The sequence below is a fragment of the Camelus ferus genome, chromosome 15 (genome assembly GCF_009834535.1).
Source record: "Camelus ferus isolate YT-003-E chromosome 15, BCGSAC_Cfer_1.0, whole genome shotgun sequence".
Lineage (NCBI taxonomy): Eukaryota > Metazoa > Chordata > Mammalia > Artiodactyla > Camelidae > Camelus > Camelus ferus.
This window is the reverse complement of record NC_045710.1, coordinates 48,289,273-48,309,359: the sequence shown is the minus strand read 5'-3', so window position 1 is coordinate 48,309,359 and position 20,087 is coordinate 48,289,273. Positions and strand designations below refer to the sequence as shown.

The window sequence follows — 20,087 nt, the reverse complement described above, 5'->3', positions numbered from 1 at the left end:
CTGAGAAGTAATTAAAATAACTAACGAAACTGGAATCTCACTAAAAGGACACTCGTTGATGCTAACTCTTACTGCCAATGTGTATTGTATCAGTTCTTGGATGTGAAGTCCCTGAACTGCTAATAAAAATATTTAAAACACAGACTGACAACAAATTGTGTTGCAAATCAGGTTATCATTATCTTGTATAAACCATGAAAATTGGAATCATGTGAGCAGAAGGTTAGATTAATTCTCCATTCTCATTATAAGCACAGGTGTAGCACAAACACCATGTGAAATAACCAATTAAAATGAAAAAAAAAATCTGCTTTTTCATTAGCTGCCTTCCCTGCATGACCAATTAGAAAATTATTTAATATTAATATTCTGCAGATACCAAAAGTAATTTTCATAGTAACTAATATAGCTAAGAGAGCGAAAGTAGCTCTTTCTGGTACTATTCATAGAAATCTGCATTCTCTTAGAGGGAAAGAACTCTGACAACTTTTTAAAAGTCCTTTTAAAAGCATAATATTTTACGGATGTGATTTATACTATTTATCTAAGAATAGGAAGAGTGCTTTTTTAACAGATGAGAAACGAAAGCTCTGAGAAATGAATGACTTATTTGAGGTCACATGCTACCCAAGAGATGTTAATAATTTGCTGAATGACACACAGCTGGCAAACGGTAGCAGGCACCTCTTCCCCTAACGTCCTGACCAGAGCATGGCCACTACCTGTACCACCCATCTAGAATATTCCAGATTAAACAGATATCTAAAAATGAGCTGGTTTTGAGCCAGTCACCACTGGCAACAACTCTACTGTTGAGTCCAGGAAGAAGCCTGACAAGATTTTGTAGATGAGGGGTTTTGATGACTCTAACTGCTTGTACAGAAAGACAGAGAGAAGGCTACACAAAAGGGGGTTCAGTAACTTCAGTTAAAACTCGAGTTATCTCTATTTCAAAGCTTGCCTCCTTCATGCTCGTATTTTCTGATTTCCAAAGACCAGTTCATGATAGCCAACTCAGGTTTGAATCCATGACTATCAGACCCATAGAAAGATTCCACCTCAGTACGAAAAGGGCTATAATCATTACCAAGCTTGGTCCTTGACATGACGCTCCTCTCTGATATCCCCACCAGGTAGATGGATGGCTTCAGCTGGACTGTTTCTAATTCAGCACTCGCCACCCAACCAGAAAGCCCACTCTATCCACGGACAAGGTAATTGTTAGAAGGTTCTGCCTTACCTACCAGGACAACTCCTTGGGGTCATTTTTAAACAACTCTAATCTCACATCTTCAGGACAGTCTTCCAAATATTTTAACTACAGCCAGCACACCCCATAGGCTTTGCCCTCTTCTCCCCAGGTTAAACATCCGTGATTCTTAACAAGTTCCTTCTGGGGTTTTGAGACGACTCAGTCCTTGGACCACTCTCTGCTCGAAAGGCTGAGGTTTGTCCCTGTGCCTGTGAAAGTCTGCGATGGACAGCACTAAATGTAGTTATTCCAGATCCCCGGGTAGAGAGCAAACACCTCACCGCAGCCTCTTAGTTAAGGGCCCACAGGTCTGAGGTACTGTCTGTTGTCTTTGGGTGGAAATAACCATTTGTTGTTACTGACAACACAGATGCAGGCCACCTACAGGATATGTAGATACAAGGGTAGGAATCCTTTCATTAAATCAAATTTTAAAAACATTGTAAACCTAAGAACACCTAATCAGTTTGTTCAAACTGCTTGACCACCATTAACCTTAGTAGGTGTACCTGGAACTTCTCACTTTTGCAAACTCTAATTAAAAACAGTATTTGTTTCAATATAATGGACATTATCAACACCTATAGGATATAGTAAATTCTTAAGAGTGTTACTGAATTACAATTCCTATACTTATTTGAAACACTTAAATTATTACCTGGGGTCATGGTGGACATCTTTATGTGAAAATAACCGAGTAAGTAGCAAAAATATTTTATTTTTAAAAACAACATCATCTTCCCGATCTTGAAACCATCTCAACATTTGATACTCTTTAGTGTATTTTATCATTATCCCGTAGTATCTCATATGTACTCGCTTTGGAATTAGCTACATACAGCAAGGCCATGTGTTTAGATGGCTGGGGGTGAATTCAGATAGGAAAACATTTTCCTTCTGGGCAAAGTAATAAAATGACATTCTTGCTCTTCCCACTATAAGTCAAATGGAGGTCAGTTCCCCCATCCCTGTATCTGTTTAAATAAACTGGTCCAGCTGTTTGTTTCTAAAATGCCCTTTGACCTTGTATCTCATCCTCCCAGCTTTTGTGACAGAATACTTTACTTTCTATTGTGGAAGACTCTAAATTATAGAGAATTTTCTAAACATTGAACCAAAAAAAGACCTTTAGATTTTATGTACGCTTATATGAACGTATTTCCTTCTTAAAACACTGTCATTTCAAGAAGCATCAGTAAAATACTTATTTTAAACTCGTACGTGTGTGCTATGTATGAGCACATAAATATACATTAGAGCTTGAACATAAGAAGAAACAGTATTTTGAAGAGAAAAAAAAAAAAGACCAAATTCCAATTTGAATGTACAATAAAAAATACATTCTCCAACAACCACGAAATAGTTTACGATGAAATATGTCCGTGAAATATATACAATCTTTGGAATTTTCCATATTGATAAGGCCTTTTCAAAAAAGCTTGTTAGTTTAAAGATGTTAAGAAAAAAACTTTTACGATTTTGCAACTGATATCCAAACATTACAGCCTTTTCAAACTCGAATGTATCATGTCAGGAAAACATGACAATGGGACAGTGTTTCTTACTCATTAAAAGAGCTTCACAGCTTGGTTTGGTGGAAAATAGCTCAGATTTGCTGTGGATTGGGCATTTTGCAAGATAATCCTTTTAGTTAGAAGTATCCTTTAAGGTTGAGAAATATCCTGCTTGCATTTCCAGATTTCATTCCAAACATCAAGGTATATGTTTTTAAAAATCCCATTTTGCTTTGAAAACACAAATCTTCTTTTGTGAAGTATGTTTTAAGGACTAGACACCCTATGGTTGGTAGGAAACTGAATCAGAGAAAGAATTCTTAAATTTCCTTTTTTCGTAGAATCGTGGATTAGAATTTCTTCCTGTGACCAAACTGTCTCCTTTCTCAAAACAAGTTTTACAAAGGAAAGGAAGATAATGGATTGGCTTTATAGCTTCTTTCCATGTCAAAATAAACAGAGATGTATTTCTTTTTACCTAGCTATTTGTTTGGGATTCAGGTCCTAGTGAGGGGGGGTGGGAGGTGAAAAGAGGAGCAAAATCTTCAAATATCTCAGACATGGAATCACCTAAAAGCTGAATTTTATTATTTGCGTTTTTAAAAAGGAATCAGGCAAGGAGAATGGGACATGGATCCTCAGTTATGCTAAAAAGAAATACAGGAAGTTTTTGCTTTATTCTTTTTTTTCTTTGTCCCTAGATGTTTATTTATCATTCACCCCCCCCCCACCCTTTTTTTTTTCATTCTGCTAATTCCATCTATCTCTTTCTTCCTCAGTCTTTGGGTATCTGAATAGTTTTCTGAGCAAGAGCTGGTAGAACAGCTTTCTAAAGCTGACCTTTGTCCTTTAGTTATCCTCCCCTCCTTGCCCTGGTTCCTTCCCACAAAACTGGCTTGTTAAATTTCGTTTCCTCTTTGTAAGAATCAGGAGGGGTGGAGAGACCCTCATGGGCACCCGTTAGGACCAAACACCAGGTATATTTGTTCAGGTCCATGGGTGACTTTCCCACAAGGCTTTGCCCTCTTCCACCTTCAGTGCTCCTTGCGTGGTTCTCCATAATCCTGACAAAAGTAAGGAGAAATTATGTGCTGACTTTCAGGAATGGGTTTCTCACCTTTATTCTATTTCTCCATGTTGACCACATGACTTACTCACTGATGATTTAGGGGAGCCCATATTTGGTGACTGTAACACGCCACAACCAACTCAGGAAACCACATAAAATCAAAATGCTGTTGTTTTTAAACAATGACGTGACTCTCAGTCATCCCCTTGGTGCTTCTTGCCAACTAGGTGTAAGTAAATAGCAGGAAGGTAGGCGCCCACTTAAGTATGGGCACCTAAGGAGAAACGCCATTTTGCAACACCCTCTTTTGCCCAAGAAGCTAAAATTATCAACTATCAGAAAAATATTTCATTAAATGACAGGATATATTAAGTGAAAAATGCCTTCTGTACCTATGCTGTCCATTAAAGAAAGTATTAATTACAGTCATCCTGATTACTCTTCAGGTATACTTGATGCTTACACACATCCTTAATAATAAAAATTAATACCATGCATTCTTAAGTACTGATTTCTGCATGCACTATTCTTTATTTGATTGAACATGAACAACATGCAAATATAACACTTAATTGATACATAATTCATTTTCTTTTTACCTATTTCTATTAGGACTTCATAAAATTAAGCCTTGTGAAAAATCCTCAAACATAAAATTTCACATCAGATGTATACATATGTATAACTGAGTTACCATACTGTACACTAGAAATTAACACAACATTGTAAACCGACTATACTTCAATAAGAAAAAATACAATAATAAAATAAAATATATAAACAAAAACATTTTTTTTCCACATTGGAAAGCAGTTGCTGAATTCCAGAATTCAGTTCTTTCTTTTTTCATGAGTTTTCTTGCTGAAGCGTCTCTTTCAACTTTATAGCAGTCATTTAAATAAAACTCTATATACTACTTTTTTTTTTTAAGTCAGCATTTCCTAGTAACTTTAAGGCCTGTCTTATAAACAAACTCTTCAGGGAATGAGTTCTAGCTATCTCCCACATAACTCTCTGTTCTTTTTAACAAGAAATCAACTTCCAAATCTTGGGTTGGAATTCTTCATTTCAGATTTACATTCACTTATTGGATTTAATGATCCGTAACTGGCAGTCTTCGGGGTTCAAGCCTTCTACACTCCCTTTGTGAAGTGAAATTTCATGAAACATGATTTTAAGACGCTCAAGAAAGTTGACTCAATCTCCAGTCAAACCTTATGAAATCATGTTTTTGGCACTTTCTTCTCATTTCTCAACCTCCTCCCAGGATCCAGCAGTTCCAGGACTGCAATACATCATCTGTGTGTCTGAGGGTGGGGGAGGTGCCTGAACCCAAGGGGAGAAGGGAGCACGTGCTCTGCCCTCCATCCGCTCTAGAAATGTAACGTTGGAATTTGCTTAGATCACAAAAAGCCCAACAACCAGAGGTCCCAGACAGTCCCCCTTCTCTAGAAGTGATAGGTGTATTTGCCAAACTACTCTAGAAAACACTGAAGCTAAGACAATGGAGGAAGTTAATTACATATAAAATGTTCTTCGAAGCAGCTGGTGAAAAGAAAAAATCACTAATTACTTGAAAATTATAATGCCAAGTAAAAACAAAACCCAAGTATTATTTTGGACTTCCTAATGTTAAAATAACTTGGCAAATACTTCATCGCTTGGTTATATATTACAGAAAGTTTTCCTTGAAAGCAAATTGTAAAATGTTTTTTTTTTTTTTTTTTGCTCTAAAAAAAGAAAAAAGCTCAGCTTGTGAAATCCTTTCATTGAACTGAATTCAAAGCAAGGGGGACTCCCTTAGTGGTGGTGGTGGGGGGGGTCTCTATGTTGCTCTATTATGCTTGTTACCTTCTGGATCACTAAAACCCTAGGCTCCGGACCCAGTGGAATGAATCGTGGAGATACATCACTAGACCTAGCGTAAGAAATACCCAATAGTCACACATAACTTAAGTACCACTGACAAGCATCCAGGTAAGGCACAGATAACAAAATGGCATTTATAACATATTTACTTAAGAGTGACCAACAGTTTGACAAATTTGACTTTGTATAACCTTAGGAATATTAAAAAAAAAAAAAGTGGTTTACTTAAAGTGTATGAAATTACAGTGATTACTAGCACAATGTATAAGCAATAGAATGATCCAGGATAATATAGCAAAACCTCCTTGACTAATGAAAAGCTAAATTGTGCATAATAAAATCTTCAACGAATACACGTGTCTCTGATTTATGCTAAACCATTTTCCATATAAATTCTAATTTTCCCATATTCACAGAAGTCAATCAAATCACATCTAATTAAACGTCCCTTAAATATTACAGAATAAATACATAGTTATTTAAAACAAATCTTAATTTTCAGCCCATCTCCATTATAAGAGGGATAACCAGATAATTTATCTTCTAGACTGGGACACTTTTGAGAGTAAAGGGACATTCTTAATAATTATGCTGAATAACCTAGAATGAAAAAGAATATGAAAAAGTATATATATTATATATATATATATACATATATATATGTATAACTGAGTCACTATGCTGTATGCCAGAAACCAACACAACATTGTAAATCAACTACACTTCAATAAAAAAATAATGAGAATTTTGCTGGACAGCAGGCATAAACCACGAAGGTCCAAGCCAATTGGTACGTGTAGGGGCCATCTTACTAATCAAATATATACTTTCCTCTCAAATAGAACTTCCCCTGAGTGCCTGCAATTGAAACCTTTTTGTGTTAGGATGGTGACCAGCCCCGACATGCATTTGGTGTCCTAGAATCCCGTACCATCTTGGAGTATCTCCCAGTCCTTTCCTTTCTCTAGCATCTCTCCTTTAGTCCCCTCAGCTCCCTAAGCCCTCACTAACCAAAAACTTCCTAGGCCTGGTGTCCCCACCCGTGCCAAGGGAAGAGATCTCAAAGTTTAGCTTCACTTCTTTTTTTAACCTGATTAGGCTGGACCTGAATGGAGGCCTGTGTCTATTCCTTAGAATGTTCACTGTAACTTCTGTTTCAATTAGTAAAGCTTGAAACCCAAGCACTACACAACGTATATCCATAGGTAACCTGTCGGCCCTTAAATACAAATGGAACCACTCAGACTAAAAGGCAACACCTCCCAAAGGCAAATTGAGGTGTATGACAAAAGCTTTCAGACGAGGACAATAAAACCAACAAAATGGCCTCCTCTTGGAACTTGTCAAATCTTTGAAAAATGCTTATGGTCATCTTAAATCGCAGTGGGGAAAGTCTGGAGAATGTACGTTTCACTTCTGAGTTGTTTCTTTGAACATCGTCGCTCGTAATTATCACAGTCCACACACTGGCCAAGGGCAGGGAGAGTCAGAGCAGGGTCCAGTGGGAGGGGGAGGAGAAGTGAGCAGGGAAACTGCCGCTCGCTCACTCGCTCGCTCTGAGATCACAGTGGGATTTAGGTGCTGGGACTGTGACGATCCGTGAGTTACCATTTCAGGAAAAGTGCTTTGCAAATTGTAAAAGCTAAGAGAGGTTTGCTGAGGCTACTGCTGTTATGATTCTCAAAAATACTGAACGGTGCAAAAACTTATACAGAAATTCTTACAGCAGCAAAAGATGGAAACAACCCAAATGTCCACCAATGGATGAATCAATAAAGGAAATGTGGTGTATCTAGACAACGGAACATTATTCAACCAATAAAGAGGAATGAAGTGTGACACACACTACAATGTGAATGAAACTTGAAAACACAATGCCAAGTGAAGGAAGCCCATCACGAAAGAACACAGATTACCTGATCACTTTTATGTGAGCCGTCCAGAATAGGCAAGTCTACAGAAACAGAAAGCGGACGGACTAGTGGCAGCGTGGGGGATGGACGACAGGGGAGGGGTACCAGGTTTCTTTATGAGGTGGTGAAAATGTTCTAAAATTGACTGTGGGGATGGTTGGCATGTAGCTGTGAATAGACTTAAAACCCCTGAACTGTACACTTTAAATGGGTGAATTGCATGGTATGTGAATTATATCTCAATAAAGCTGTTAAAAATAAATACATAATGGTGGAATTCCAGAAGCATTGGACCAGGAATCAGCCCCGTCCTTGCCTCTAATTAGCAGGGTTAACATTATAAGGCCCAGGGCCTCATCTGTCAAATGATGCATAAAATCCTCTCCAGAACTTGGACTCTGTCGTTCCATAGATGTGTTTCTAAAATTTTCATCCCTGCTCTCTTTCGATAAACTTCAGAATCTCCTACACCTTTGTCATTTGCTATTTCAAAAGAAATAGAAGGACTAAAATTGAAAGTTAATTCTCAATATGCTTTTTTATGCTACATTCGCTCAGGATGATTTCGATTTGCCTTTTCTGGCCCTCCACTCCCTCTCCGCCCTGTCTCAGTCCCCAAGTTGGGAATCCCTGCCATAAACTGTTGCACTTTCCTTTCTGTAAACAGTCCTGCCTGGTGACCAGCCATGGGGGCTGAAACCTGACATCTCTGGACATGTACAGTTCTTTCCATTAGCTTTTCAACATCTCCTACTTCCTGCCCTTTCCAAGTCCATATGAACTCTGACCCAAACTGGGGATCAAATGAAGTCGCCCATGTTCTAGTGTTCTAGTGATCCAGGCCAACAAAACCCTTCAACTAAACAATAGCCCTCAAAACTGCCGCTTACATTCAAATCAGCATCCCAGAGTAGAACACACTGGAAACTTAAATATATCTTTTTTTAAACCATGGCGCATTTCATTCCACCCCCAGGCAATATACTAGTCTTGAAAACTCGGGACCTAATCAATATTAAGGCAGATGTCTCCCACGACAGGAAATATGTGTTTGAGCTAAGCAACACTTAAGAATCCAAGACCAGTAATTCCCACGGGCCTGAAGGAGTTAATGTATTTGAGAAAGGAAGTGCTTTTTCCCTTCTTCAGTGATGGGATCTAATCTTGTGAAGCATTAGGCCTTTAGCCACATTTGTTAAGAGGGTGGAAGGAAAAAAGGAGCTTTCAAGGAAGGGAACAGATTAAGGGTTTTTTGTTTGTTTGTTTGTTTGTGATTGTTCAGATGTCAAGAGCCCAGTAGAGTTAATTATTTCCCATATTCATGGGTCAGGTTTAAACGCTTCATAAGAATAGAAATAAAATGAGGAAAACATCAAGGGCTTTGATTGGGAGTTGTATTTGCCAGTTACAAGCATCCATGTTGAAGGAGTGGGTTTTTTTGGTTGGTATTGTTATTACTAATTTTTTAATGTTCTCTTTCCCTTTAAAAATTAAAAAAAAAAAAGCAGCCAAACCTGAAGCGTCTACACAGAGCTCCAGGCATTTACATGTTGGAGCCACATAGAGCAGATCCAAGACGGTGTTTGCCCCCAAAAAGACTTCCTTCCCCCACACCCTTGGCTCCTCTCCATTTCCGAGAAAACTGTTTTATTCAACAAGGAGGCAACATTTGCCCCAATTTTTAATTTACTATTTCAGGCTGATTTTTTCACCACTCAGAAATGCTGTTTATTTTCCGTAGGTGCAGCCTGAAGCAAGATGATGATGTAAGGGAGAGGGGAGCGGGGTCTCCGGGAGCACCGCTCCGCGCCCCAGTGCTCCGCGGCTAATCGCCCAACACCAGCCCGAGCAACTGTTGACACAAAATAGGTAGAGATCAGGTCTGTGCAAGCAGAAAATACCAGAAAGGCAAACTCTATGTAAACACACTTAAGACAGATTTGACAAGAATAGACCTAAACCTGACTTGCTAGGAAACTCCTCAAGTCTCGAGCTTCAGGGTCCCTCTCTGCTGAACTGGCTAGCCGCACAAAGTTTGCTTTGAGAAGAGAAAGGGTAACATTTTCCAAACTAAAATCAGCTTACAGAAGACAGCTGGGACGTTCGTCCCCTTGATTCACATAGTGTGAGTTTCGAATCTGCTTCTACATGCAGGATTTATGTAATGTAATACGAATCTTCCAGGTAAACCTGGAGCAGAGCCAAATGAGAGGGAGAGAGAGAGAGAGGGAGAGGGTGAGTGAGAGACGGGAAAAAAAAAAAAAAAAACCCAGCATGTGCAAACAACCACAATTCAAAAAGTTATTTCTCCTGACCTATAAAACTCCTGCAAAGAAGCAAATGGATAATGCTTAAACAGTCTTTTAATCTTATCTAACTGACACCTGACAACCCATTACTTATAGATTATTAATGCACCCACTAAAAAGTTTGTCATGTACAAAATTACTAGAGAAAAAGATTGAACGCCTGAGGAAAAAACAAATTTTGCTCTACCATAACTTCAGAAATTCCAAGCCTATTATCTGTCATGCCCTTCACAGACGCCTAGCGCACTGCTAAAAACAACTGATTTATCTTTATTATGAATCCGAAAGTGACAGCACACATGTTTTTCATGTCTTGCGATAATGTTTAATTCCATCTAGTTTTTATTTTACAGTGCTTGATGTGCTTATTTAAGATGAAGAAAAGTAACAACTTTTTAATGAATTGTCCTGTTTGCCTCTTTATCAAAGGACTTGTTTTCTTTCTTTCTTTCTTTCTTTTTTTTTTTTTTTTTTTGCCACTCCTAATGTGAAACCAGGATCAAAATCAGTTTCAGAACATTCACCTTGCTTCTCTTTGGTTCACTTTTTTTGGGGTTGTTGTTTTCGTTTTGGGTTTTGGGTTTGTTTGTTTTTTTTTTCCATGTTTTAATTGAAGTATAGTCGGTTTATAAAGTTGTGTTAATTTCTGGTGTACAGCATTGTGATCCAGTTACACACACACATCTATATATTCCCTTTCATGTTCTTTTTCGTTATAGGCTATGACAAAGTATTGGCTATCATTCCCTGGGTTATATACCGCTTAGAATATTAGGCTGGAAGAGGCTTAGAGTCCCACTAAGTCCTCAGTCCTACCTGCCCATTTAAGGCAGAGGAAGCTGTTGCCATGGAGATAAAGTGACTTGACGAAGGACACACATCTAATTGGTGAGGAGTGGGGATGCCAGATGACATGTCTGGGCCCCAGTGTTCTTTTCCCTGCATATTCCCTCCCCTTAGTCGCCCTGTGTAAACTGTGTGCTGTCATGACGCTTACAGGGAGATTTGCTCCTCAGCCACCTGTGGATGCCGGGGCTCCCTCCCCTTGACCGAGGTGCCCCTGAGCGCCTCACTTCCCATGCTCTCCACAAGTAAACAGGAGTCAGGTCCTGCTCTGCCGGCTGCATGACACCCATGGAGTTCCTTCCCCTTCTCTGACCCAATACTTGTGCCAAGATGCTGAAAACAATAAATCTGCTTAATTCAGACTTGCAGCAAGTCCTGCTGACCTCCGCACCACTGGCAAAGTCAACCACCACACCGCTGGTTGTGCTGCCTTGAAAGGAGACACTGGGTTCCTGGTGGACTCAGTCTCCCACCTACTTCACTCAGCTCTGAGCCTCACCTGAACCCCAACCCTAAATGGTCCTGAACCACTCCTCAGGTGGTACCGACTCTCAGCTGCAGGCATCACATTCTTATCTTGTCTTGAAAAGCTCAGGAACTGCCTTTGAATGTTGGCTGGAGGAGAAACAGCAGTTACACGAAACAGCGTTTGGACTTTCACACTCACCTTCCTCCAACCCACCCCTTCCTGTTTCTCTTCTCACCTAGCCTCAAGGTCCCGTGGTGGAAGGGGCAGGGTTTTTTTTCCATCCACTGCAGTGGGCCAACACCTACCCCTTCAGAAGGACTTTCCATCTTTCCCAGTATTAATGATGTGATTGAACACAGAGGGGGGCAATTTCTGAGTAAACGCGGGGAGTGAAACTTACAACACAGTATACTTGAACAGACGGCAGAGTCATTTTCAAAGAGGATTGTTTGCTGGAAATTTTTAAAAATCTGCAGACAAAAGCAGCGTCTCTGTTGAAGTCCTAAGACTCTCTGACATGACAATACCTGAAGGTTTCAAAATTCACAGCTTTTTTCCCTGCAAGCTATGGGCTCAGCTTTTCCTAATAATGCCTTGCCTGCCTGGCGCCTCGCCAGCTCTGTCTCCGGCAATATGCAAGCTAAACATTTTTTGACTGATTTCAATATTTTCTCATGAGCAACTAGACAGTATTTTATCTAGTGAGTATTGCTGATTGCTATAATCTAAGCCCAGAGTGAGTGCCTGTACAGGTAATATTATTAGAACTGACACTCAAGGTGAAGAGCCTAGCAATTAACTGTGGCTTGGAAGACAACAACCTGTTTGAAACATGCTGGAGAGGTGTTCTGTTTCCAGTTCTCTGTCTCTTCCTTCTTGTTTTAAGAATACTGCACCTGTTACTCCATTGATCCATTAGGAGGTCTACCTTAAATGTAGGTTACACTCAGATTCTCAAGGGAAAACGTTAACCCACCTGCTTAATAAAATTACCTCTTGTGTGTGAAGTTGTCCCATCCCTAGGTGATGCTCAGGCAAGGAAAATCACCACACACCCTGTACTTTCGTTTTGCAGCTAAATAGGAAACAAATGACCCAGGACTTCTTGCTTGGTGCACTGCTCTTTTTCTTACATCTGTTTTCCTTGCTTGTGTGTCATGCCTCTGTTTAGTTTTATTGACAAAACAATCTGTGCCTAATGTTTAAACAACATCTGTAAAATGTATTATTAAATTATGTTAGAAGCAAAAGCAGAGCAATTCTATGAAACCCTATGACCCCCTATTGATTTTTAGATCTCAGAAGTTGAAAGGATAATTTGTGAATGTTTTAACATTTACATCCACACAGGTACCTATATTTATAGCATCTTTGATTACTTATAAAATATTTGCTATATTATTACCATAACTCAGAAAGAAACTTGACCTTTAACAGTTGAATCTGTTTATTATAATAAGGGTGATCCTATTTTTTGAAAGTAAGTTTATATTTTTACCTGCTGGTGGCATAAATCTCCAAGGATAACAGCTTTTCCCCCCAACGGTAATAAATGAGAAGTGATGCCTGAATGCTTTGCAGTTTTGAAGGCAATAAATGAAGTAAGTAGGGAAATCTGGTATGTGTACTAAATCTGAGAACTGTACTGCTGTGGTGGTTCTGTAAAGCGTCACCTCGGAGGTTAGGATGCTTCCTGGCTCTGTAAAGTGTCACCTCGGAGGTTAGGGTCTGCACCCTACTGATGGAGAGTGACTTTTCTCTCCACATACAGGCTGTATTTCACATAAACTGTGTATTTTGCACCTAAGACCCATATTGCTTTGTCAGAGAGGGTAAAGGAATAACCATTTAACACGAGGCCTTAATGGGAAAGTGTTTGGATGAGAAAGGGTAAACAAAGAAACTGTCATATTTATTCAGTACACCCTAGGCTAGAACTCTGCTGAGGCAGGATATGTCTGAGGCATCCAGCAAGTAAGATATCATCGCAGGCACAGGTTTTCGTCAGACAGAATTCCCAAGTCTGCAACCTGGCCGTGAAAACATATAAGGGAATTTTTATTTGACCATTCTACACTCATATTTTCAATATAAAAAAAAATAAAGTTGGTCCATTCAGGAAAGAAAGAACCCACTATTGACTTTGTGTGTGTGTGTGTGTGTGTGTTTTGTCAAAGTTCTACCTCCTTATTGAAAGACCTACATAACCATCTAATCTTAAAATTTAAGAAGCACCTGCCTGAATGACAGAACAGTCAGCGTATCAGTAATATATTTTCACTGATGTAACAGGAGTATTTATCGAACCCACAACAACCAACAAGAAGACAAAAGCCCCCAGTGCTATTATTTATCATTTGGGGACCAAATCATAATTGGGAGTGAGGAAGCAAAAGAAAGAGACTACATGCATTTATAGCACATACTGCATTTCAAAAATTACTATGCTTTAAGTCTAGGTCTGCCACAGCATGCTAGATTAAAATTTTTAGACAGTGATGAAGGTTGACTTTTTAAAAACCATGCAGTTGCCTCAAATGCTTGGATAATTTAGGCAGAAATATTTTTACACAAATTATTTGCATAATTGACTCAATTCTCCAAAAATGTATGTATTGGCATAGACTTGTCCTGGGATGTCTCATCTAATAAATTTCACATTCCATCCCAGGACCCAATGCCTACAAGTCCTAAAAGCAACCATTTGAAGATTCCTCCTCTCTCTTTTCATTCGGACAAGTAGACCCAATATCAAAAATTAACAGTTATTCCTTTTCATCCAGGTTTTCTCTTCACTAATCAAATCTGCCTTGTCGTTTGACATTGAAATTCTCCCTGTTAGCCCCTCTCCTCACCAAGTCCCATCTGCTTTGTCCTTAGTTAGCCAAGGCGGGTAATATAGATTACTTACATCAATGAAGGATGTGCAAAATTAGTTCAGCGATGGAATGAAAGAATCATTACAACGCACCAGACATTTCTCATCTCATTTTTCTGTCAAAACCTAACTTAAAGCTGCCTTGGCCAGGGTTTCTATGACAAGCTAACAACTGGATGTGAGTTTCTATTTTTCACTTTCATATTGTGTATTTCAATACATTATGCTGCTGTCAATAATTATGACTGATCTACACCCAACCTGCCCTTCAGCATTTTATTAAATCTCTTCAACAGTGACTCATAGTACATACAAAATGTACATGTGTGTTAACAAGTTTTAAGAAACCCAAGAAGGGAGACGCACGTCTTTAAATCCTGTGCCTTAATGAAGTGAAGGGGGAGTGCTAAAGTACGCATGAAGTCGTCTTTTTTTATTTTTTTTTCAATTATTATTTCCAGGAGGAAGTCACTTGGGCACGATGCTCAACACAGGAAAAATATCTACAGGCTCTCAAAAAAGCTCTGTATAATTTCTTATTAAGATCAAGTAAAATGAAAACCACTAAGAGGTCATGCTGCTTTTTCGTCTTCAAGTCCGCCATCATCGTTTAAGATTTTCTCGCCTCTTTGATTTCAGCGCAGTACCACCCGGGTTTTTCCCCATTTTTGTATCATCTTTCCTACCCAAAGCCCAAAGAAAAAGAAACCTAGTATCAGCCCCTAAAAAGGAGAAAGTTTGGATGAAAATTAATATTCTGCTAAAGACTCAAACACAGGAGTGTCATTATTCACCAAACTCAAGAGAAACAGTCTTACAACTTTTAGTTTCTGGAGGGGAATTCCCTTCCACAGAGTCTTTATAGAGTTGAAACAGTTGCCAAATGCAATGGGAAGCAATGAAGTGCAAGCGAGGACGGTTCCTCCTAACTCCCCACGGAAGCAGAGAACACATGCGCACCACACCTACACGGTGCCAGGTGAGAACGGAATTGGGTTTACATCCCATGTAACGAAGGAAAACGATTCTTGAAAAGCCCAACTCTAAGGCTACAAACTGTATGATTCCACTTCTATAACATTCTCGAAATGACAAAATTACAGAGATGCGGGACAGATTCGTGGTTGCCAGGGGTTAGGAACTGGGTGGGAGGGTGTGGAGAGAGAAGGGGAAGGATATGCCTATAATAGAGTAGCAAGCGGGTATTCGTGGTAATGGAGCAGGTCTGCATCTTGATTATGGAGTTGAAATACAAATCCACACATGATAAAATTATTGCATAGAACTTTAGGCACACACAAGTGCATATAAAACTGGCAAAATCTACGTAAAATCTGTGGATGCACCAGTGTCAATTTCCTGGGTTTTTTTTTAATAGTTATTAAGACGTTACCGAAAATTGCACCTCTAGGGAAGTGATGGAAATGTTAGCTCTCTTGATTGTGGTGGTGGATTCATGGATGTGTACATCTATCAAAATTTATCAAACTGTACATCTGAAATATGTGTAGTTTACTGTACAGGAACCATACCACAGCAAAGGTGTTAAGAAAAAAAAAATGTTACCATTGGAGGAAACTAGGTGAGGAGTACACGGGATCTCTTTGTCCTTCTTTTTAAGCTTACTGTGAATCTATAATTATTTCAAAATTAACAATAATAAAAAAAAAGGAAAAAAAGATTTTTATGTTATGTACCTATTGCAAAATTGAATATCCGTGTGAAGTTTAGGTTAAAGTCTGCGTTTACATTGAAAAATTATCTGGCTTGTGCTATAACTTTTTTTAAGGTCCCCCTTCCCGCCCCCCCCCCCTTAATTGCAAAACTGAGGAAATCGGATTGTGATCACTGTGCACAGAATCTAGGAAAAGACAGTGGCATACAGCCTGGTGTCACAGGAATGCCTGGCTGCCCCAGCAGCCACAGGAAGTATCCCAGAAGGCTGTCCACCTGTGGCAAGCAGCTTGTATTGGAATCTGTTCTCTGGTAACAGTGTTTGTGGCTGAGGTTTGCTAGCAACACTGAGGAGGAGAGAGGGCGTGTGTGATAGATCACCTTCCTTAATGAGAGCTGGCCCTGCCACTCCTTGGCACTCAAATGGAAACATTTCCCAGGGAAATAGACATTTGTACAGCCTCCATTGTATTCAAATTGCCTTCCCATTGGTTTAACTTTAAAAATAGCTACGAATTTAGGTGTGCATGCAAAATTGCTGGTCTGCACTGTAATATCATCCAGAACAATCTGGAAGGCAGAGTTCAAGTATATACTAAGAGTTTTGAAAATGAAGATACAGTCACAGATTAAAAGAGGCAAACAAACAAACAAAAATCTCAGCAGCTAGTAACTCCTAGCAACACACTCAGGTATAGGATGTCTTCCACCGGCTCCCGGTCCACTTGACCACGAGGGCTGCAAAAATTGATCTCCCGAGGCCGCCATAAGGTCACAGGAATTGATAACCCTTACAAGCAATGCTTATGTGAGTCTGTCTGTGTCTTGAAGATAGTGCACTTTGTAAATTAATCCTCCAAAGGCAAATATATTGTAACTAGCTTGTTATCTCTAAAATACTAAATTGAAGAATACATGGGATTATATTGACAGAAATTACATTTTCTGTAATGGGGTTTAATATATCTGAAATCTCTCCCAAAGGCTCCCAGGCTCTCTAACAGAGAAGGGTCTGTTAATGTAGGTGCAATGGACATTAAGAACAAATTTCTTCACCAGAATGGATTAGGCCATGTAATCAGACATTCTGTAATATTAATCTTTTGACACTGATTGAACAGAAAGAAATACTTCTGTCTGCGAACTGGCATTCCCAGTTCTCCTCTTTCCCCAACCCGGCTTTGGGCCTTCTCTGGATTTTTACTTCAAAGAGGATAAGGTTTCGCCATCATAAACACTAATCTAAAAATATTAGGACAATTAATTAGATACACTTAATTTTAGAGGCTATCGGATTTCAATACCCTTCAAATATGACACTAGCTCTGGGTGATTATACGAACCCGGCTTTCAGTACACTCACAAAGGGTCATAAATCATACTTCCTCAGAGCCTCGTTGCCATGCCGCCGTGCATTAAGTCCGAATATTGTTGCCTGGTACTTGGGCCATCAGCTCAGCTTCCCCCCAAATCAGGAATTCACCCATTTGTTTAGAAGCAGTATTGCACAGCCCTGAGAAACAGCAGATTCTGAGGAGCTTCCAAGGAGAAACAGAAATGATTTCTCTTTTTTTTCCAGAGGGAGATAAGAAGAAATGGGAGCCTGTCCTGGAAAGCATCGCCCTCACAAAAATCTAGCTGAACTTTCAGTTTTTCAGTGAATTTAAAACCTGGCAGATAGGTTGGTTACTTGTTTCTTAGAAAATAGGATACCAGTGTTTCTATTGATTATCCCAAAGGGGGAAAAAAGCCACAAAGAGAGAGACATTTACACACAGCGAATATCAATCAAACACTTAATTACACTATGCCTAGAATTTTGTGAGTTGATTCAGCCAGACAGTGTTTTCTTTTCCAAAATAGCAAGCGCTCTGGACTACCACTCAACAGTGCGTTCTCACCTTTCCATCAAAACAAGCCACCAGGGAAAACCGGGTGTGTCTTCTTTATGCAAAACATTATGGCACGTTGCCGGAGCGAGGAAGCAGATTGCGGGTCAACCCAAAGCCAAATTACTTACCAGTTGTTCACTTGAAGGATGGTGAGTCCCGTGTCTTGTGCCAACTGCTTTTTCTGTTCTTCAGAAGGGTAAGGGTGCTGGAAGAGAACAAAAAAGATAGGTGTACGCACGTACGCTTTGGACACACGATGTGCACATCGCATGTCAGGTACAACAACGCCAGGTATAAGGGTTTCGATAATAAACACACACGCTCTGTTAAAAAAAAAAAAAAGATGTGTATATCAGGCAACATTTAGGTTATTTTTTCAATACCCTACTTGTCTATTGAGGTCTATAATTAAAGGTAAAAATGCTGAGGTGTGTCGCTCTTATTAATGGAATACTACATCATCTAATTAATGGCAATAAAAGACAAGCCAATTACGAAGATTAGTGAAGTGTATAAATAGCTAGTTAGGATACTTGCAGAACCTTGATACTGAGTTTATTCTTTAACAGGTTGATTTGTTGCAAACATGGAAAGTTTAGTATGAGCGTCACTGTATTTTATAGGATTAAAATAAGAACAAGTCCCTCTTGGCCATATAAAAGTGTACCACCCAGACGTAATATTTTTACAGAACCACTGATTTCTAAAGCTGAACCATTTGGACCAAGAGCCTCAGCTCAGGTCCCCAGGAGTTAAGCACCTTGTCAGCGTCAAATTCTCCTTCCAAAATACCACATTGCCAGATGCAACTATCAAAATTAAAAGTGGGTCTATTTTTTTTTAAAAAAAACACTATTCATTTTAGCTCTTCTGCAAAGCACAAACAAGTGAAATTCTACCAAAGTTGGTTTCCCTATCTGAATGTCAACAGACACTGGGATTCTGAACACAAGCCAATATAAGGTCAAAGACCAGCACATTTTGCCTGCTAAGAACAAGCCCACCTATGTTCCTTGGGAGTTAGAGTGGATAAAAATGTATTATGGGATTAGACAATAAAATGAAATCCATACCTTCTTATAGGAATGTTTAGAATTCTACTAAAATCCATCGCTTCTTATAGGAATGTTAAGAATTTTACTAAACACTATTGTGTTTGGGCACAGATATCTTCTGTTTAATAGTCAACTACATCTAAATTTGAAATAGACATTTCTAAAGCCTGGGAGAGCAGCCCAGGACACGGTTTCCACTGGCTATTTTGAAACACTGCATCCCAGTAAATTCTCCCAAGATAAAACTTGTTCTGACGGTCAACCTTCTATTCTCTTATGAATGGGAAAGGGCACCCCCAACTCTCCATTTAACTCTCTGTGCCACTGGAAACTAAATTCTGGTCTATTGAATGTTAATTAACATAGCGTTTAATCTCATTAATAATGTCTGATGAGATGCTAAGGAGGCTCGTTAATGACACTTCAATACTCTTAATACGTAGGTTTAAATATGTTCTGTATCTATACACCTGGGATTCGTTTGTGGAGAGCAGAGATGTAGCCATTTTCCCCATAAGCATTGTCTCTTGATTGTCACTTAATCAATAAATACACAATTAGAATAAGGCTTTGCTTTCATGGAATATAGTTCCTCTCTCTAAAGAGCTCCAAGTGTATTACAGGCAGAATGGTAATTAATCCCCATTCTATCCCTTTGAGGGACATAAATGGAACCTATTGTCCCTGCTGTTTTACAGGTGAGGAAACTGGCCCAGGGAAGGGAGGGTCAGCGGCAACACGACTCAGGGATATTTCCTGCTTCCCTTCCAGCATCTAAGCCTCGCCATGACCGAAGGATGTGACAAATGCCTTTCATAATCTCCATTCATGAGCACCCCCACTGAAGCCTCCAGACTGTTCCACCTTGCCCTGCCAGACCCGCCGCCCACCAGCCCTGCCCACCTCTCGGCTGGCGACCTCTGATCTTCATCCCACTCCACCCCTCTGTCCAGCCACTTCCTGTTTTTCCAACACATCCAGCTGGGCTCTACCACTCAGGATCCTGCTCCAATGTCACTTCCAGGTCTCAGCTCAAACTCCAAGCCATGCCCACCCCACTCTCCACCAGCCCACCTTATGACTCTCTTCAGTTTTTGTCCCTTTTTCCCTTAGAGCGAGCATCACTCTCTGAAGCCTTCGTTCGGACTTTTTGTTTCCTTGGTCCTGTGTCTCTTCTCACTCATTTAGCATCTCTAACGTTCAAGCCTTTCTCATTCGCTATCCTCAAAGACCAGACCAGCACATAAAGGAAACCAGTAAATATCTGTGGAACAAAGGAATGGCTATGATTTGCTATGATACGCAGATATGCTCCACTCAGATGCAACATCAAAATATATAATAATC

The 20,087-nt window shown here is 39.6% G+C and overlaps 1 protein-coding gene across 4 annotated transcripts in view; it reads right to left on the bottom strand.

The window, feature by feature from the left end:
• MEIS1 (Meis homeobox 1) overlaps positions 1-20,087 on the bottom strand; it is a 131,564-nt gene that overhangs the window by 6,632 nt on the left and 104,845 nt on the right. For all 4 annotated transcript variants that reach the window (XM_032497699.1, XM_032497698.1, XM_006195027.3 and 1 more), the window contains exon 9: positions 17,814-17,890. In XM_032497699.1, coding sequence (XP_032353590.1) covers positions 17,814-17,890 — 77 coding nt within the window. The remainder of the gene's footprint in view (positions 1-17,813; positions 17,891-20,087) is intronic.